A 17884-nucleotide genomic window follows, 5' to 3' on the forward strand; every position below is an offset into this window, starting at 1 on the left:
AAGTTTACACAGAAAGAGTTCTAAAGGTTAAGTACTTGGCCTTGATGTTTATCATTGCTCTCACTGCATATAATGCATATTCTATGCATTATAGCTGGACTTCATACTGCTTCTGCTATACAACACTATGATATGTGGTTTGGCATGTCCAGTATGTGGTGGCATGACATAGTGGTCTATCATGCATATGAACATACTCTAGAAAGATTAAGTATATTCCAACCTGTTCTAGCACCATTACAATGGTCATTTAATTTAGAGCTGATTTCCTTTTCTTTTTTACTGGTTTGTAAATTAATCAATGTTTTAGCAACTTCATACATTTCAGAGAGTCTGACAGATGTTTGATCCAAAACAACATAGAATCAACATGGTGTTTCTGAAACATCCTGAGAATCAAGCCCTTGAAAAGTGAAGTCAGCCTTTTGTTTTTATTGAACAAGACTGTCCTCACTGCCTTTAAATATTAATCAAGCACTGCTATTTACTAGTTTTGTTTAAAGCTCAAAACATTTTCACCCTTTACTATATTAGTTTTTTTGTATTTTTAAGTATTTTTTTATTTGAGAGCTTTTGGAGATAAAGATAACTTGTTTTTGTCTCTGTATACTCATTCACTCTAAAGCAAATTGTGATCTCACACAAAAAAGCAGTTCATAAGGATTGCTAAGGAGCTTTAAAACTTGTAGAAACCTTACACATCGGATACTTTGTGTGTGAGTGTGTGTGTGTGTGTGTGTGTGTGTGTGTGTGGAGACAGTAACATACTTTAATTTCTCCAGTTTACAGTGTGGGTCCTTCAGTAGATCAGAGAGCTGCTTTACTGCTGAATCTCCTGGATAATTCTTGTTTAAATTCAGTTCTCTCAGCTGTGATGAGGGGTTTGATTTCAGAGCGTTAGCCAGAGCAGCACAGCCTTCCCCAGTAATACTGCACACAGCCAGCCTGAAGAGAGATGTATAAAAAATTACCTCACAAGACCCAGCAAGCACTTGAGAAAAATGATATGCCGGATCAAAATATAGATTCACTGCGCACTGCTCTTTGTCAGGAGCAGTATTAACAAACACTGCTGTATTAGAGTATACATTATACATTAGGTATGTAAAAACATAAATCGAGTGTAATTAGTAGTATGAATCAACAGAATTCCCCAAAAAAATTTTACTGATATGCAATACTTTTAGTGTATGAGCTTACAAATGTGTACTGTAACAAAGTTTGTTTTTCTTCTTATGCATACTTTTTTCACAATACTGTGATAACTGTAAACCGTGATACAAGGCAAAAAAATTATCATGATCCTATATTTTGATATCAGCACGTGACTACTTCCTATCATTCTTGTACAAGTTAATCTTGGTTTTACTTGTCCAAAGAATCTTGTTCCAGAACTGAGCAGGCTTTTTTTTAGATGTTTTCTAGCTAAGTCTAATCTGGCCTTTCTGTTCTTAATTGATATCAGTGGTTTGCATCTTGAATTTAATCATTGGTGTTCATTGATGATGTGACTGATGATAGAGGATGCAGGATGAACTCTGAAGTGTATAGAGCTATACTTTCTACACAGATTCAGTCAAATGCTGCAAAACCTATAGTACGGTGCTTCACAGTGTAGATGTATAGTAACCTAAAACATGCCCAAAAAGCAGCCCAAGTTCTGAAGTCAAAGAAATGGATTTTTCCATTTGAGTCATTTGACCTCAACTTAACTGTGCATGCTTTTCACTTACTGAAGACAAAACTGAAGGCAAGAAAAGGGCCACAAACAAGCAGCAACTGAAGGCAGCTGCAGTAAAGGCCTGACAAAGCAGCTCAAGGGAGGAAGTTCAGCATGTGGTGATGTTCATGGGTTTCAGACTTCTGGCAGTCATTGACTGTAAAGGATTTGCATCCCAGTATTAAAAATAATCCTTGTATTTATAATGTTAGATTGTACAATTATGTTTGAGCCTGTTAAAATGGAGGGACAATGTACAAAATGGCCATAGTTCTTAAATGGGTAATGCAGTATTTTTGTTAAACCCCTTGGATTAAAGCTAAAATTCTACACTTCAATCACATCCCGACTCCTCATTTAAAATCCATTGTGGTAGTGAACAGAGGCAATATTACAAAAATTGTATCACTGTCCAAATACTTGAGGACCTGACTGTAGCTGGATAAATTCATAAATAATGTTGAAATAAACTTATTAAATTGATCTGGCAAGAGTTTGAAAATGCACTGCAATATATTCTATGCAGCATACCTGTATTTTTTACTGTGCCTGCTACACAACACTAAGTGGTGTGGCTTGACGTGTCCAGTGTGTGGTGGCCTTATAGCACTCTGAACTCATAAAAAACAGTTCCACCTGATAGGCAGCTTTAACACTTTAAAAACCTCACACATCTGATATGCTGTGTAAGTGTATATGAGAGAGAGTATGTTTCAACAATTAAAATATATTATGTGGTTTATATTATTTATTTTATTTGGCATTTTGTTGTTTTGTTACAATATTCTGCTGTTAAAGGCAAGCATGCTGATAAACATTACTTTTTGTTTTTGTAGACAGTAAGTCAGTAACTCACTCTAGTGTCTCCAGTTTACAGAGTGGATCCTTCAGTAGATCAGAGAGTTCCTTCGCTCCTGAATCCTTTAGTTCATTGTTGTTCAGATTCAGTTCTCTCAGGTGTGTTGAGGGGTTTGATTTCAGAGCGTTAACCAGAGCAACACATCCTGTGTCTGTAATGCTGCAGTCAGACAGACTGCAAAGAGAGGAAAAATATGACTTTCACGTAAGTGCTTTAGATATTTGTACTTTGTTCACTGCTGGTCACTGGTAACAAACTGTTCTGCAGATATTGAGACTTTCTGAGCCAGATAAATGTTCTATATTGGTTTGTAAACTACACAGCATCCCATGTTTTTAACAGTGTTGTTGAAGCAGTTAGTATCAAATAAATGAGAAAACCTCACATTAATGATTGGTAAACCACTTTTTTCCTTTAAATCTGGAAGTTTTGACAATTTGCTGCCCCATACTGTTATTTTTGTGTCATGAAAAAAATCCTTTATATTTACACAGGTACTTAGGAGTTACTAAATTCATACAGATACTATAAGTACTACTGTACAATACATGTTTACTAATATTAAGCAATGCTAATGTTAACACAAACACAACATCGCAAAGCACAGTAAGTGCAAAGCACAGTAAAGAACAAAGCAAGAGCAAAAAAACAGCAAAAGTATTGCTGTATGCTATTTACAGATGTATAAATAGAAGAAGTAAATATATAAAATATAGTGAGAACCATAAAAATGTGCAGTACAAGGATAAGTAAGTAAAATTGCATAAATATTATGCAGGCAACAATGTAGTGGTTTAGGTTCATTCTGCTGTGGTGGTTTAGCTCCTGCATTGCTTTACTGTTGCTCACACTTCTCAATTTATTTTCATTTTATTTTAAACAAAAAGGACCCTAAAAGAGAAGAATACAATCATACAAGCTTGAGTTCCTGCACTGATAGATGCTGAATGGATTAAAAAGTGTAACTGCAGTTCTAGAGTTACTCAGTATGTATTTTTTGAGCTGATATGTTAGATATGTTAACTTCTGCTCAAGTTGGTTTTTGGAAAGGTACACTATATTGACATAAGTGCTGGGACACACCTCTTAACCTTTGAATTCAGGTGTTTCATTCAGTTTCATTGACACAGGTGTATAAAATCAAGCACCTAGCCATGCAGTCTGCCTTTACAAACATTTGTAAAAGAACGGGTCATTCTAAAGACCTCACTGAATTCGAGAGTGGTACTAAAAGGACACCACTGTTCTAATAAGTCAGTTTGTGAAATTTCTTCCTTCTTAGATATTCAACAATTAACTGTGAGTAGTATTATGTAAAAGTAGAAGCATTTAGAAGTCACAGTAACTCAGCTATGAAGTGGAAGACCACATAAAGTTACAGAGCGGGGTTGGTGAGTTTCTGTCTGTTTGTAACACTCTTTGAGAAGTATTGCCAACCTTGTCTGTTGCATTCTGCACATTCTTTTCCTGATTGTGTCTTCTGTGTTTATGATCTTTTTCCAATGATCAATTCTCTCTTTTGGACAACGCTTTGGATGCACTCTTTAGTTTGTCACTCATGTTTGTCTTTTGGCTATTCATGATTTTGATCTAGTTTACTTCATATTAGGTAAGGATAATTGATATAGTATTGATTGAGCATGTCAACAAATTCTTAACTTAATACAAGTAAACATTATTGTAAAGTGTAACCAATTTACACCACATGAAATTTGAATACAAAAATTGAATGAATTTTTATCAGACTACAGAATACTTAACTGAAATTTTAAGGTTTATAAGCGAGCAGTATACAATGAAATATTATTAAGCACTTTAGGCTTTACAGCTGCCCACAGAGACAAACCAGTGTGTATTATTTGACTAGTCGACTAGTCAATGTTGCTATCACATATATAATCACCCTTTTACTTACTCTGTCACACATACAAACACACAGTACTGAAAAAGGATTTCCAGATGTTATATGAGTAACTTACTGTAGTGTCTCCAGTTTACAGTGTGGATTCTTCAGTAGATCAGAGAGCTCCTTTACTCCTGACTCTCCTGGATAATTCCAGCTTAAATCTAGCTCTCTCAAGTGTAATAAGGGGTTTGATTTCAGAGCTTTAATCAGATCTGCACAGCTTTGACCTGTAATACTGCACATTTCCAGGCTGTAGAGAGAAGAAAAACTCATCACACTTACAGCATAACACACACATGCACACCTATTTTAAGTCATCTGGCAGGATCACCTATCAGGGATCAGCTTACCCAAGCTACTGATAGTTGGTCCCTCCCCTTTTCTACATCTGGGCTGCATTTAGCCTTGACAAAACATAGTAAAATGTTTATTTAAATGGAAACGGTGGTGTGTTGAACACACTGTTGTATTTTGCAAGGATTGCAACTATGGCAGCTGAAAAGGCCATACTTGTTCAAGCATATTCTATTAAACAAACATTTACACTAAAATACTTACAAGAAACATGTCTTACAGTGTTTTCAGGTGTTGTGTACACTGAGTTGCAATGGCCCCATTTGTAGAGGACTTTATTAGAATCTATTGTTTGCACTGCCTTTATAATTTGGCAGTGTTTATATGCATGTCACTGCTGATTGGGTAACACCTCTGACACACCTATCAAATGAGAGAAAATGTACCTCAAAGCTCGTTTCAAATCATTTGGACAAAACATGTTGTTCAACCAGGAAGCCATGGCAAAAAGGGATGCAAAACATTTTGAGATTGAACGTGCCTGTGATATCATGTTTCTTCATTACTCAGCCTACTTATACACTCTCACCCCTTGTGAGGTATTACCTCTCCCTGTGTCATTCCTGAAGAGTTTTCACTTGGATACATTTTTCTGTTTTTTAGGATTTCTGCCTGTGTTTGAAATTGATCTGGATTTTACCCATTTGCTCTATGCTGCTTCTGCCATTCTCCAGTTGCTTGTTTAAGATAGTGTTTATTGTTTGTATTTTAAACATCATTAAACTCTGCATTGTATACTTGTGTCCAAGTGTTACAGAATATCTAACCACAATGGATGCAGCAGTTTATCTGAGGTAGGATCTGACCATAGTAAAGTCATACAAATAATGCAACAACTAACTGAACTCAGCTCTGTTTTTAAGGTTTGTTCTCAATGCCTGGATGCAGTAGTACCTAGTGCACCTAGTCTTTCTGATGATGCCAAGATTACCAAACACTGGTATTCCCCTCAAATGCTGTCAGGTCTGAGGCTCTTGCAGAGAATGAGTGGTTTGAGTGCAGGAAATGGGCTTGGAAATAAACCCATGCCCGTCTCAGTCTGGCTGAATGTCACCAGAAAAAGCAGGTGGACAAATGATGAATCAACCAGTTGATTTACTGTTTGCAGTTGCTCCCCCATTATAAAGTCTCACCCAGCTTTCATGTCTCCATCCTCAGGCTGAAGATCCCTGGTCCACTATATGATGCCTCCCCCAAGTGGCTCCACTTCCTTTGTTGGACATTGATGGAATCACTACTTACAGAGTTAATTTCATCCTTCACTCTCAGCAAAGAGGGGTGCATCCAATATCTAGTGGACAGGGAGGGGTATGGCCCCAAGAAGTGGTGCTAAGGTCCAGCCTCTGACATCCTGGACCCATCCATAATCATAGATTTTCATGGTCACAGGCCCGATTGACCCACTCCTAGACCTCAGGGCTGCCCCACCGCACTGCTAGACATGCATAAGGAGAGGGTTCTGTCATGCCCTCAGGCAGAACTACCTGTCAGAGATCAGCTTCCCTGGATCATTGATAGTTGGCCCTTCCACTTTCAGACACCAGATTCATTTTTCTTCATTACTCAGCCTTCTTATACACAGATTCTTGCCTGCACTCCTTGCAAAGTATTGTCACTTTTTCATTTTTGAGCCATTTTTTACTTGTGTCCAATTTTGGAAATTTCTGCCTGTATTGGATCTGTATTTTGCCTTTTAGTTTTTTGCTGCTCTTTCCCTTTTAAGTTGGTGTTTGATGTTTGGATTTTAAACATAATTAAACTTGCATCTGCATTGAATACCTGTGTCCGAGTGTTAAATTAGTTTTCAATCTCAAGTAAAGCTGTTATGTTTTCATGTACATGTAAGTTAAAAATCTAGAATCAAGCTTATGTTCTGTTGTAAATGATTGGTAGTGAACTTACATTCAGTAAAGCAAGATTTTGCTTACTGTATACAGCACAATTTGGAAGGACTAAGTATGTTAATTGTATGGAAATTTAATTAGGGAAATGGGAAGAGCCACTTATTCAATCATAGGCCTCCAATGGGAGCATGGGTTTTGGTGCTGGTGGTGTCATGATGAAAAGCCCAGAGGGGCCTGCAGCCTTTGCCAGACCTGTGCAATAGTCTATGAAACTGATGTCAAAGGTGCCAGGAAGACATTATCAGTCTCATCTTAATAAGTACACCAGCTCTCCTGCTTCTGTGGAGGTACCAGAGATGGCAGGAGTAGAGCTTAAGTGAAGAGGGACCCAAGACAATGCCACATTTAATGATCCGACTCCTCACAGAAGATAATTTGAAATGGATGCCAATAGGACTGGGATTGGTGCTGTCCTACTGCAAGAGGACACAATAGTAGATCAACCACCCAGTCAAAACTTTTTTCTAAAAGGTTCACCCATTCTCAGTCAAATTACTTTGCTATTGAGAAAAAAGACTCTAGCTTTGTTATATTGATTACAACAGATTGAGATTTCTGTCTGTTTGAGCTCTCCAAATGCTATTGTGTACAGTGACGATAATTCTCTGCTGTTTTTTAAGAGAATGTTTAATGTCAACCAGCATTTATTGAGGTGGCCTTTGCTCACTAAGAGCTATAATCTGGATATTTGCCCAAGGTCAGGTTTTTCTGTTTGTTTTTGTTGCCTAATTGGTTGCTGTCACCCAATAAAAGGCATTTAGATTTTTATTTTTAGCCCTCAGCTTAGCTTTGTAGCCTGTATTTTTGATAAATATCTAAAGCTTGTTTATGCTAATATCTTGTTGTGGACCAGAACACCAGCTGAGTATAGTGTATTGTATGATCTTGAAATAGTTGCCTTGTTCGCGAAACATCATTTGGCCTAGTAATTTTGATAGGGCCTCATCAGTTTTAAATCTGACTTTGATCTCACTAACGAAAAATATTGCACAGAGGCCCATTCTAATTAATTTAAGTACTGGTAAAATCTTTAACCTAGACATCTTATCAGTGTTTCACATATTAAAATTGAGCAAACTCTCGGTCAAACTTGATAATATTAATTAAATATTAATTGTATACTAATATTAATTATTACCTATATTATTAACTATATTAATTAACAAAAACAGGTGTCAATACTTGGACAAGCAAGAGGGAATGAAAGAAAAAAAAGCAATGAACGAGGAGTTTTCAAAACAAGAGTTCAGTAAGTAATTAAAAACTACAGAGAAAATGGGACCCCAACCACCTGCAGGACCTGGTAGACCAAAAACAGCCCCCCCCCATCAGACAAACAGCACAAATCAAACTGCTTCAGATCTGAAAACATCCACAGGTGTTACTTTCTATCCTTCCACTATGGGTATGAAAGGATGTGTAGCTGTCAAGAAGCCCTTACTAATATATACATACCTAATTGCAAAAACAAGCAACAATTAACAGGCATAAATATAAGATTTTAGTTCACAGTTTTATTATCATTATTATTATTATTATTTTTGCCTAATTAAAAAATAATTTGTTTTATTCTTTTTATTAAAAGTGCATTAAAATGTGCAGATGTGTGTTCTCTGAGGATGTGTTAATCACACAGAACATGAGCAAAACATATAATGTAATTTGATCAGGGGCTACTTTTTTGACAGGGCTATCAAAAACTTTTTACATTGATCAGGCCTGGGATATACTGAGATAATCAGTAACTCACTGTAGTTTCTCCAGTTTGCAATGTGGATCCTTCAGTAGATCAGAGAGCTCCTTTACTCCTGAATATCCAGGATTATTCCAGCTCAGATCCAGCTCTCTCAGATTTGAGGGGTTTGATTTCAGAGCTTTAACCAGAGCAACACAGCCTTCCTCTGTAATACTGCAGTGATCCAGCCTACAGAGAGAAGAAAAACTTCTCACACTTACAGCTCAACACACACACACACACAATATTTATTAAGTGACCCTTACTAGTCCCACAACAGGGAAATTTCACCTCCACATTTGACCCCGTCTGTGCAGTGAAACACCACATACACACTAGGTAATGGACACACACTAGGTGGCAGTGACCACACTTGCCCGGAGTGGTGGGTAGCCCTATCCACAGCAGTTGGGGGTTAGGTGCCTTGCTCAAGGGCACTTCAGTCATGTACTGTCAGCTCAGGGGATTGAACCAGCAACCTTCTGGTCACAGAGCTGGTTCCCTTACTTCCAGCCCATGACTACAATGACCAACAATTAGAGGAACAATTGGAGCAACTATTTCAGGCCACAAAATAGAAAGCATATATGCTGAATGACCACTTAAAAAAACACCTCTTTATTTCTACACCCATTGTCCATGTATCAGCTCCACCTAACATTTAGGTGCACTGTGTAATTCTACAGTTCTACTGTAATTCTGTTCTTCAATGGTCAGCACCCCCATAGAACCACCACAGAGCAGGTATTATTTGGGTGGTGGATCTTTCTCAGCACTGCAGTGACACTGGTGTGGTGGTGGAATGTTAGTGTGCTGTGCTGGTATGAGTCTTTTGCTATGTTTTTGTCTTGCCATCTGGTGTTGAACTGGTGTACTAGGGTGAACAGCTCATTAATTTTTTTATGGCTCTGTCAGACTAAGATTTCCTTACAGCTGAACTGGCAGATGTCCAATTTTGATTAGCCAGTCAGTGCCAGGCAGCAAAATAACAATGCTGTTCATTTGCAAAATACCTAAATTTCACATTTTGATGGCTAAAAGTGTACACTATTGTAAAACACAAATGCACAGACCTACATGCACCTAGGACAGAGCATTCAAGGGACCATACATTTTCACAGCACATATCATCTACGAACATGGTCCTTACCATCTCTACAAATAGTGAAACAGTGAAATATTTATTAATGAAAATACTTACACTGCTTTTCTGGATGCTTTGACCACTGGCTAGCAGTCTCTGAAGACATTCCTCTGATGGGTCGTACTTTCTCAGGTTAAACTCATCTAACTCCTCTTCTGAGTTCAGTAACACAAACACCAGAGCTGACCACCGAGCAGGAGAGAGCTTAGTTCCGCTGAAACCACTGCCATCTCTTCTGTTCAGGTACTTTTGTACTTCCTGTACTAGAGACTGATCATTCAGTTCATTCAGACAGTGGAACAGGTTGATGGATTTCTCTGCAGAGGGATTCTCCCTGATCTTCTTTTTGATATACCTGACTATTTGCTCTTTACTGTGTGAGCTCTTTCTTGGTTCTGGAAGTAGCCTTCGTAAGAGAGTCTGATTGGATTCCAGTGAGAAGCCCAGCAGGAAGCGGAGGAAAAGGTCCAGGTGTTCATTCTCACTCTTTAAAGCCTTGTCCACTGCACATCTGAGGAAGGCAAACGTTTGTGGCTTTTTGAAGAAAGCAAAACATCCAGTGGCTTGCTCCAGCAGCACATTTCTGTGGTCAGAGATGAATGAAAAAAATGCATATAAAGCTGCAAGAAACTCCTGAACAGTCAGATGAATAAAGCTGAACATTTTCTCCAGGTGCAGTGCAGATTCTTCTCTGAAGATCTGAGTACAGACTCCTGAGTACACTGACATTTCTCTGACATCAATGCCACACTCTCTCAGGTCTTCCTCATAGAAGATTATGTTGCCATTTTTGAGCTGATGGAAAGCCAGTTTTCCCAGTGCCAGGATAATATTTCTGGTCCGATGAGGATTAATGTCACTTATTCTTCTCTGTTTGATCTGAAAGATCAGGAAGCGTGTGAACATTTGAGTCAGAGTCTTGGGGATCTCTTCACTTTCTGTTTCACTCAACATCTCCTCTAGGACAGTGGCTGAAATCCAGCAGAAGACTGGTATGTGGCACATTATGTAGAGGCTTCTTGACGACTTTATGTGTGCAATGATCTTTTCAGTAAGTCTCTGATCACTGATTTTTTTCCTGAAGTATTCCTCTTTCTGAGGGTCACTGAACCCTCGTATTTCTGTTACCTGATTAATATACTGAAGAAGGGACTGACTGACTGCTGCTGGTCGAGTAGTTATCCAGAGAAGAGAAGAACTGAGCAGCTTTCCCCTTATGAGGTTTGTCAGTAGAACATCTACTGAGGCTGATTCTGTTACATCAGATAAAATCTCATTTTTTTCTAAATGTAGTGGAGGTCGACACTCATCCAGACCATCTAAGATGAACATGATTGTGCAGGAGGCACAGTTTATTAAGTCTATTAATCGAATTTGTTTGATTTGAGGAAAAAAGAGATGAAGAAGATCGATCAAGCTGAGCTTTTTCTCCTTTATCAAATTAAGTTCCCTAAAAGGAAGTGGAAATATGAAGGCGACATTCTGATTCTCTTTTCCTTCAGTCCAGTCCAGAATGAATTTCTGCACAGAGACTGTTTTTCCAATTCCAGCAATTCCTCTTGTCAACACAGTTCTGATGGGTTTGTCTTCTCCAGGTATGGGTTTGAAGATGTCATTGCATTTGATTGGTGTCTCTTCTTTTGATTGTCTCCTGAATGTTGTTTCAATCTGTCTCACCTCATGTTCACTATTGACCATTCCACTCCCACCCCCTGTGATGTAGAGCTCTGTGTAAATCTTATTCAGAAGTGTTGAGTTTCCATCATGTAACACCCCTTCATTTATACTTCTAAATGTCTTCTCCAGTTCAGATTTGTGTGTTTGTTTACACACAGTGATGTATTCTGGTAAGAAAACAGACAGCAAAAATCTTTTGGAAATGTTGATGTTAGGTTTCACGGTTACTGCCATCAAACTGTCACATTTTATACACAAATATATCTTGCATTAACAAAAAATTTGTTGTTAAAAACTGATCATAAACCAGTTTTAAGAATGCAGTTTTAAAGCCATGAAGACAGTGTTTAAAGAGAACAAAAAGGCAAAGCAATTGTGCATGTGATTAGAGATATCAAGGAAATTCCAGGAGTTGCCCACATCAAATTTAAAACTTTGATGCTTTCATAGAAAACCAAAAATACCTCCCTACCCAATTACAGCTGTCAAAACTTCAACACTTGAACTGCAGTTCAAGTTTCAAGTACAGCTAGGCTTGACCTGCCATTCTTCAAAACACATGGAAGGCCAGCATTAAGACTGTTCTCTGTCGTGGCACTCAAGTAGTGAAAAAGACTTCTGCTGGCTGTCTGGACAGTCCCTCCCTGACTGTCTTCAATCATTGACTGAATACCCATCTCTTTGTAAAGCATTTAAAGCTTGTGTTTTACTACTGTAGTTTGTGGCTTTCTTTTCATGTTTCAGCACTGCCTGTTGTTTCTGGCAGTGCCTTAGTTTAAGGGTATTTTGGACCTATTTTGGTCTAGCTAATATACATTCTCTGATTGAAAAAAAAGCACTTTTGTAAGTCACTCTTCTAAATGTCATATAAGTAAATGTTAACATGCTAAAGACAACATGACTGACACCAGCAAAAAGAAAGACACTATACCAAGTCCTACAGACAGAAAAAAGCAATTATTTAATAAGAAAAAATAAGCAAATAAGCAAATAAGAAAAAAAACTTGTTGCAAAGTATGCCTTGCTAGTCAGTTAGCTTACTAAGACTAACCTTGCTGATGGTGAGTGTTTGCCGATTTAATAAGCTGCTGCTTTTTTTCCTCCTTTGTTTTGTGCTATGAGTGGTGGCTTGCATGATATAGAAAGTGTGAGGGGATGATAAAAAAACATTACAGAAATAGGACACCACCAAGACAAAAAACCTGGCTACGAAATCTGTGAAGGGGAAACATAACAGTTCTATAAACATAACTGCAGTTGTGACACGTCGACGCGTGTCACAAGACAACTTGGACTTCATTCCCCAGAACCCTCAGGAGGATCACGTGACTACGCAACTTCCCTCTGACTCAGAAAACTCAGCGGACTGCATTAACCACAATGCTGTGGGGAATCACATGACCTCTGAAGAGATCACACGCTCCTATCAGAGGTCGTACTCACCCGAATACTAAATGTTTGCACCTGTGTTTACAGTCATATGACTTAGTTAGATTAGCTTTTAAGCCCGGGCTTTAGTTTAGCTCTTTGCAAGGTATTGCTTCTTCACAAACATACTGAGCGGTTTTTCCAAGTGTTATTTGCTGTACGTTTTTGACCATTGTTTCATTATTTGACTTTGCCTTTTGCCTTTGCCCTTTTGTACTGTTGCCTGTCTTTGCTGATCTGTGTTTTTGGACCTTTGCCTGTTTTTTGACTTCGTTTTTGCCTTGCCCTTTTTGACTTTGTCTGCTCGGTGATATGATCACCGCTTTGTTTTTGGTTTGTCTTTTGGATTTGACCCACGCCTGCTTTTTGACCACGCATCTGCCTAGCCCTATTAAAACACCTTTTGCCCTTTTAATCCATGAGCGTCTGGTTTCTGACGAACTGTTACAGCAGTATAGACTTGTATGTGAAAGTTTGGGGAGCCCAGGTCAAGTTACACACTTCCTTGATTTCTTAAGTAAAATGTGGAATGTGCATAAATATGGCCACCTATTACAATCGCAAAAGGTATGTAATATAAACTATGTTAACCTTAATCTTCTGAAATTACCTTCATCATCCTTGAATATTATTTAAAAATAATATCTGGTTTGATCTTAAACATGCTGTAAATCAAGAATTATCAGGAACAGAAAGATTGTTAGAGGGCTCCAAAAACCTTTGGAAGGTTTGATTTCAGCCAAAGGGATTCTTACTAGTACTATCCAAAATAAAACCCTGCATTGTTCAAAAATATGTACATGCGAAATTTTATGGTTTATTATTTTTTCAATGTATTAAATTCAGCAAATAAACAATAATTGTGTTAAAATTGCCAGGAATTAAATCATATTAAGGTTCATTCCATACAGAAGTGGTGTAAACTTCTTTTCACTTCAGAAAAACTTCAGCAGTGTGTAATTAGACTATGGGTACTCAAACAAAAATAGTGAGTATGTATGTAAATATGTACCATCTATACTTTATGTAAGTATGCACCATAAATAGACCTTGGCTTTTAATATTGTGGAAAGTATGCCCCAGCTGTGACAACTGAGGGGGATTCTAGGAGCTCTTATTAGGACTTACTAGTGATCATGAATCAATAACAAATATTTTGGTTTATTACTCTGTAATAAATGTCTAGTAGACTTCTCAATCACATGCATTCCATTTTTTCTGTACCGTGAGCTCAGTGCAGTGGAAAACATGCTCAAACAATAAACTATTTACTAAACAGTGCAGTGATCAACTAGTAAATGAGCAGTAGTGTCTAGATACACACATTCAGACTTACCTTCAGTGAGAGCAGAAGCACCGGGAGAGCATCCAGCCTGAACTGAGCTGCTGCTGGAAGTGGGAGCTTTCTGAGCTGGAGGGGTGATAAATAGAAAATCAGGACTTGGTAACACTTTCTGTGTTTATCATGTTCATAAAAAATCATTAACACATTCACTGGTGGCTAGATAGAGTTTTTAGAATGGTTTCTATTTATATGTATTGGATTTATAATTGTTGATGATTAATAATTATTACTTTTTGGGTCTGAAAAGAAGATGTCTACCATATTTGTAAGGGTCCAGCCACAGGAGGTGCCACAAGTTCAGGGAACTCCAATTCCCAGAAGCCATCAGGCTGATTAGGCCCAACCTGGTTCACCTGTGGACTCCTTAAGGCCGTGGCAAACAGCAGCCCTTTGTCACACCTTTGTAGAGGGGTGACCAGTTCGGTAATTAACCCAGGTGGGTATTTATACAAAAAAGAAAAGAAAAGAGGGCAGAAAAAAGAGAAATTGCCCCCAAAACAAAAAAGAGGGCTAAAAAAGAATAAATTGTCCCAAAACTACTTAAAAGCCAAAAAGAAGGTTTGAGGAAGAAATGGCTCCAAGCCATACAAAAGGTGTTTGTTCCTCAAAGAGCAAAAATATAAGGCTGATCTTCATCTCATAATCACAGAGGAAATGTCTTTTATTTTACTTTTTTCTATCTCAGCTTTTGTTTGAACACGCTGGTTTTAGCATCCCCTTAATTTGCCCTTTCCCACCATTTTTTATTCCCATTCGTTGAGGTGTTTTTCCTGTTTTCGCCTGTCCTGTGTGGCGCAGCAGTAACTCCTCGGGCCGCCATTCAGTACCTCGGCAGTTTGAGCCTGGCTCTGAGCCACCTCACCCCAACATGCTCAATCACCTCATTAATTTATTTAAGACCCTTTCTCACAGGTTTTCCTCTCTGCACTTGGGTTCCCCTCTCTTCCGCTCCGTAACAATATTGATCTTTCAGTTTGGCAAGCACAGTTTTTTTTTTAACAAATAAGGTAAAATCCCTAAAGGGCAGTGATGTTTTTAACTATATTGTATTTGCATGGCTGTTGACCTCAATGAACTAGATAATCCTACAGTTTTTGTCTCAGAGCTGTAATCTCAATGTACAAAAAGTGAGAATGTTACCCCCACACACATAGAACATACCTTTTTTTTTCAAAATCTTCATTCGTTTTTGAATGAACTAAAGAAAAGTGATTTATTATCAGCTGCCAAACACACCTTCCACATATCTGCTGAGATCTATGCTTTTTATTATTTTCCAAATAAAACTTCTCAATATGATTAGATGCCAATGATAAGGAACTTATTCTGGTTATTATTCAATTTGCAGAGTGAAGATTTTCCACAAGGGGAACTAATAGAGTAAACCAAACACCAGCATGAACTGACCATATGTTTACAGTAATAAATTGTTTATATGATGTTTTTATAGCAGTGCACTGCAGAAATTGGGTTTTTAAGTAGTGTATTGATCATTTAACAGTGAACAGCTTACTTACTTTAAAAAATTAAAGCATTTTTTGTAGTGGTAATCAGATAAACTGCTTATAAAGTGAAGGTATCTTCATCAAGCACTACTATATGCATTTTATAATTAAATGATTATATTATAATATTATTATAAAGTCTTCCTAGTTCATGTGTTTCCAATAAAATAGGTCAGAAAGGCCCTGCATTATTAATTTTTATATATATCTTTTTTTCAGCTTCACCTTAAAAATTGGATTATTTGACTAAAAGACAAATTATTTGGTATATTACACAATAATAATACATTTATACTGACATAAGCTCAACTCCGCTCAATGCTGCTGCATTTTGTTTGAGTTGTAGAGGATGGATTGACAATTATCAACTCTGCTATAACAAATGCATGAACTCTCTGCATCGCTCTGAGAAAGAAAAGGCTGAACTTTTGAGATTACACACAGATCACACCCATGTCTCCTACTTTGGGTTTGGTATATGAAGCTTATGAGCCCAGCTTCTCACAAAGAAGCTTTCTCTGAGTTTTAGTACCAAGAATCAGTATTTCAGTTTTTTCTTAATTTATTTATTTTTTTTAATTTAGACATTAAGTCACGTAAAAGTAAAAGTAAAAGTACTGTGATTTAACTATACTCAAAAAGTAACATTTGAAGGAAAAAATGTACTTAAGTACAATAATGAGAGTAGATATAACTTGTTAATCTCTGATAATAGTAATCAGTAGAACAAATCTAGGTACACCACCTCAACGCATTATCTAGGGGAGCCAGGGAACAACCTAATGCACGGCACAATTTAGCACAGACTTTTTACATTGTTATACAAGGTAAACCAGTGTGTGCTTCTTGGGCACATTACCATATTTCCTAGCCACAGTCTTCTGCCAAAATTCAGAGCAATTTGTCAGTATTTCAAAGAAATTTGCACCAACGAGTGTTTTCAGGGCATGTAAGTATTTTTTTTCAACAGAAGTTTTTTTGGTTACTGAGCTGTTTGTGTAAATCACAAAATCCAACCTTATATTACTTTCATCACCATCTTGTTTCCTACAATGTAGCACCATTTTGAAGCAGCTGACAAGCTCACAGCAAGTGCAGCTGGGCTTAAGTACAGCCTCTGTACTGCGGGGTTAGTTCTTTCACAGCGGTACAGGTCAGACACCTTCAGTAAACAAAGGGGTAATTTGTAACACTGCACTTCCTGTCATTTTTGGTGGAGTTGTACATAAACGCTAGGAGCTAGAAACAAAGTTCTAGTGTTTGTTTGTAGAAGAGATGTTTATGTTGCTTGTATAAAAATGTGATTATTCCAGCTTAAATCTTATTAGACATTATTCAACAAAAAACAAAATGTGCCCCACTCTTCTCTGTATCTCTGTATAATACAGGTTCTAATAAACTTTAATGTAAACAGACTCTTTAACTTAAAAGCTCAGACGTCTCAGACTTTATCACTCACCTCCATATATGTTGTTTATAACTGTCAGCGATCCTTGAACAGTGTTTCCATCGATCACAGGAGCACAGGCGGTTCCTCCTGTCTGAGCTGTGATGTTGGTCTGGACAGGAGCTCTGTGATCTGGAGTCTGAACCTCCATCTTTTACCGGAAAGGCCTTTGGTCATCAAGCCAGAGAGTAAATTAAGCACATCTCTCTTACTTTTCTCTTAAGGTTATATGTGACGTTTTCGTTACTAAACATGCTGCTGAACATTTCACTTGGACTGACTGACTAAATAGGTTTGTCACCACAGGAGAAACTGCAGCACTTCCTCTGTCAAAAAATGTGAAGTGAGTATCATTTCTTAAGCAAGAACTTCCTGTAATTTGGGGAATTTAGAAGGATGTGCTACATAGAAAAAATAAACTATAAATAAATAAATTATCATTTATAGAGTTTGTCACCTTGTACACTTTTACTTTGTGATGCATGTGGAAATGTGGAATGCAAAGAAAAATACATTGTAGTCTACATTTTATGCCAAGGCACCTGTTCGGTAACACTTTAGAATACTGGTCCATACATAAGCATGGATTAATACTTAACACATCTGGAAATAATGAAGTGTACACGTTAATAAAGAACTGAATCAAATATGAAAAACCATTAATAAAGGTAATCATTAATTATTAACATAATTCCAACTCAATCTGTTAATTAATACATGACTAAATATATTAATTAACCTTTTATGTAATACATGTCTAATGGAGATGATGTAGGTTAACACAAATTCTAGGCTAATAATTACTACACTAATCTGCAGGAAACTAAATGGCTTTGCTGTCGAACAATTTTTTTTATGAC

General features: G+C 37.4%; 1 protein-coding gene across 1 annotated transcript; it reads right to left on the minus strand.

Moving 5' to 3' along the window:
- Nucleotides 1-749: 749 nt before the first annotated feature.
- Nucleotides 750-17312, minus strand: LOC118822925 (NACHT, LRR and PYD domains-containing protein 12-like; the record flags this gene model as incomplete). Its single annotated transcript, XM_036592254.1, is given in 8 exon segments — nt 750-945; nt 2577-2753; nt 4559-4735; nt 8494-8667; nt 9680-9708; nt 9710-11466; nt 14064-14138; nt 17037-17312. Coding segments are annotated over 8 exon segments (2724 nt in total), but the record flags the coding sequence as incomplete, so codon positions are not given.
- Between the last annotated feature and the right edge of the window lie 572 nt (nt 17313-17884).

Source organism: Colossoma macropomum, unplaced genomic scaffold, assembly GCF_904425465.1.
Source record: "Colossoma macropomum unplaced genomic scaffold, Colossoma_macropomum, whole genome shotgun sequence".
Classification (NCBI taxonomy): Eukaryota; Metazoa; Chordata; class Actinopteri; order Characiformes; family Serrasalmidae; genus Colossoma; species Colossoma macropomum.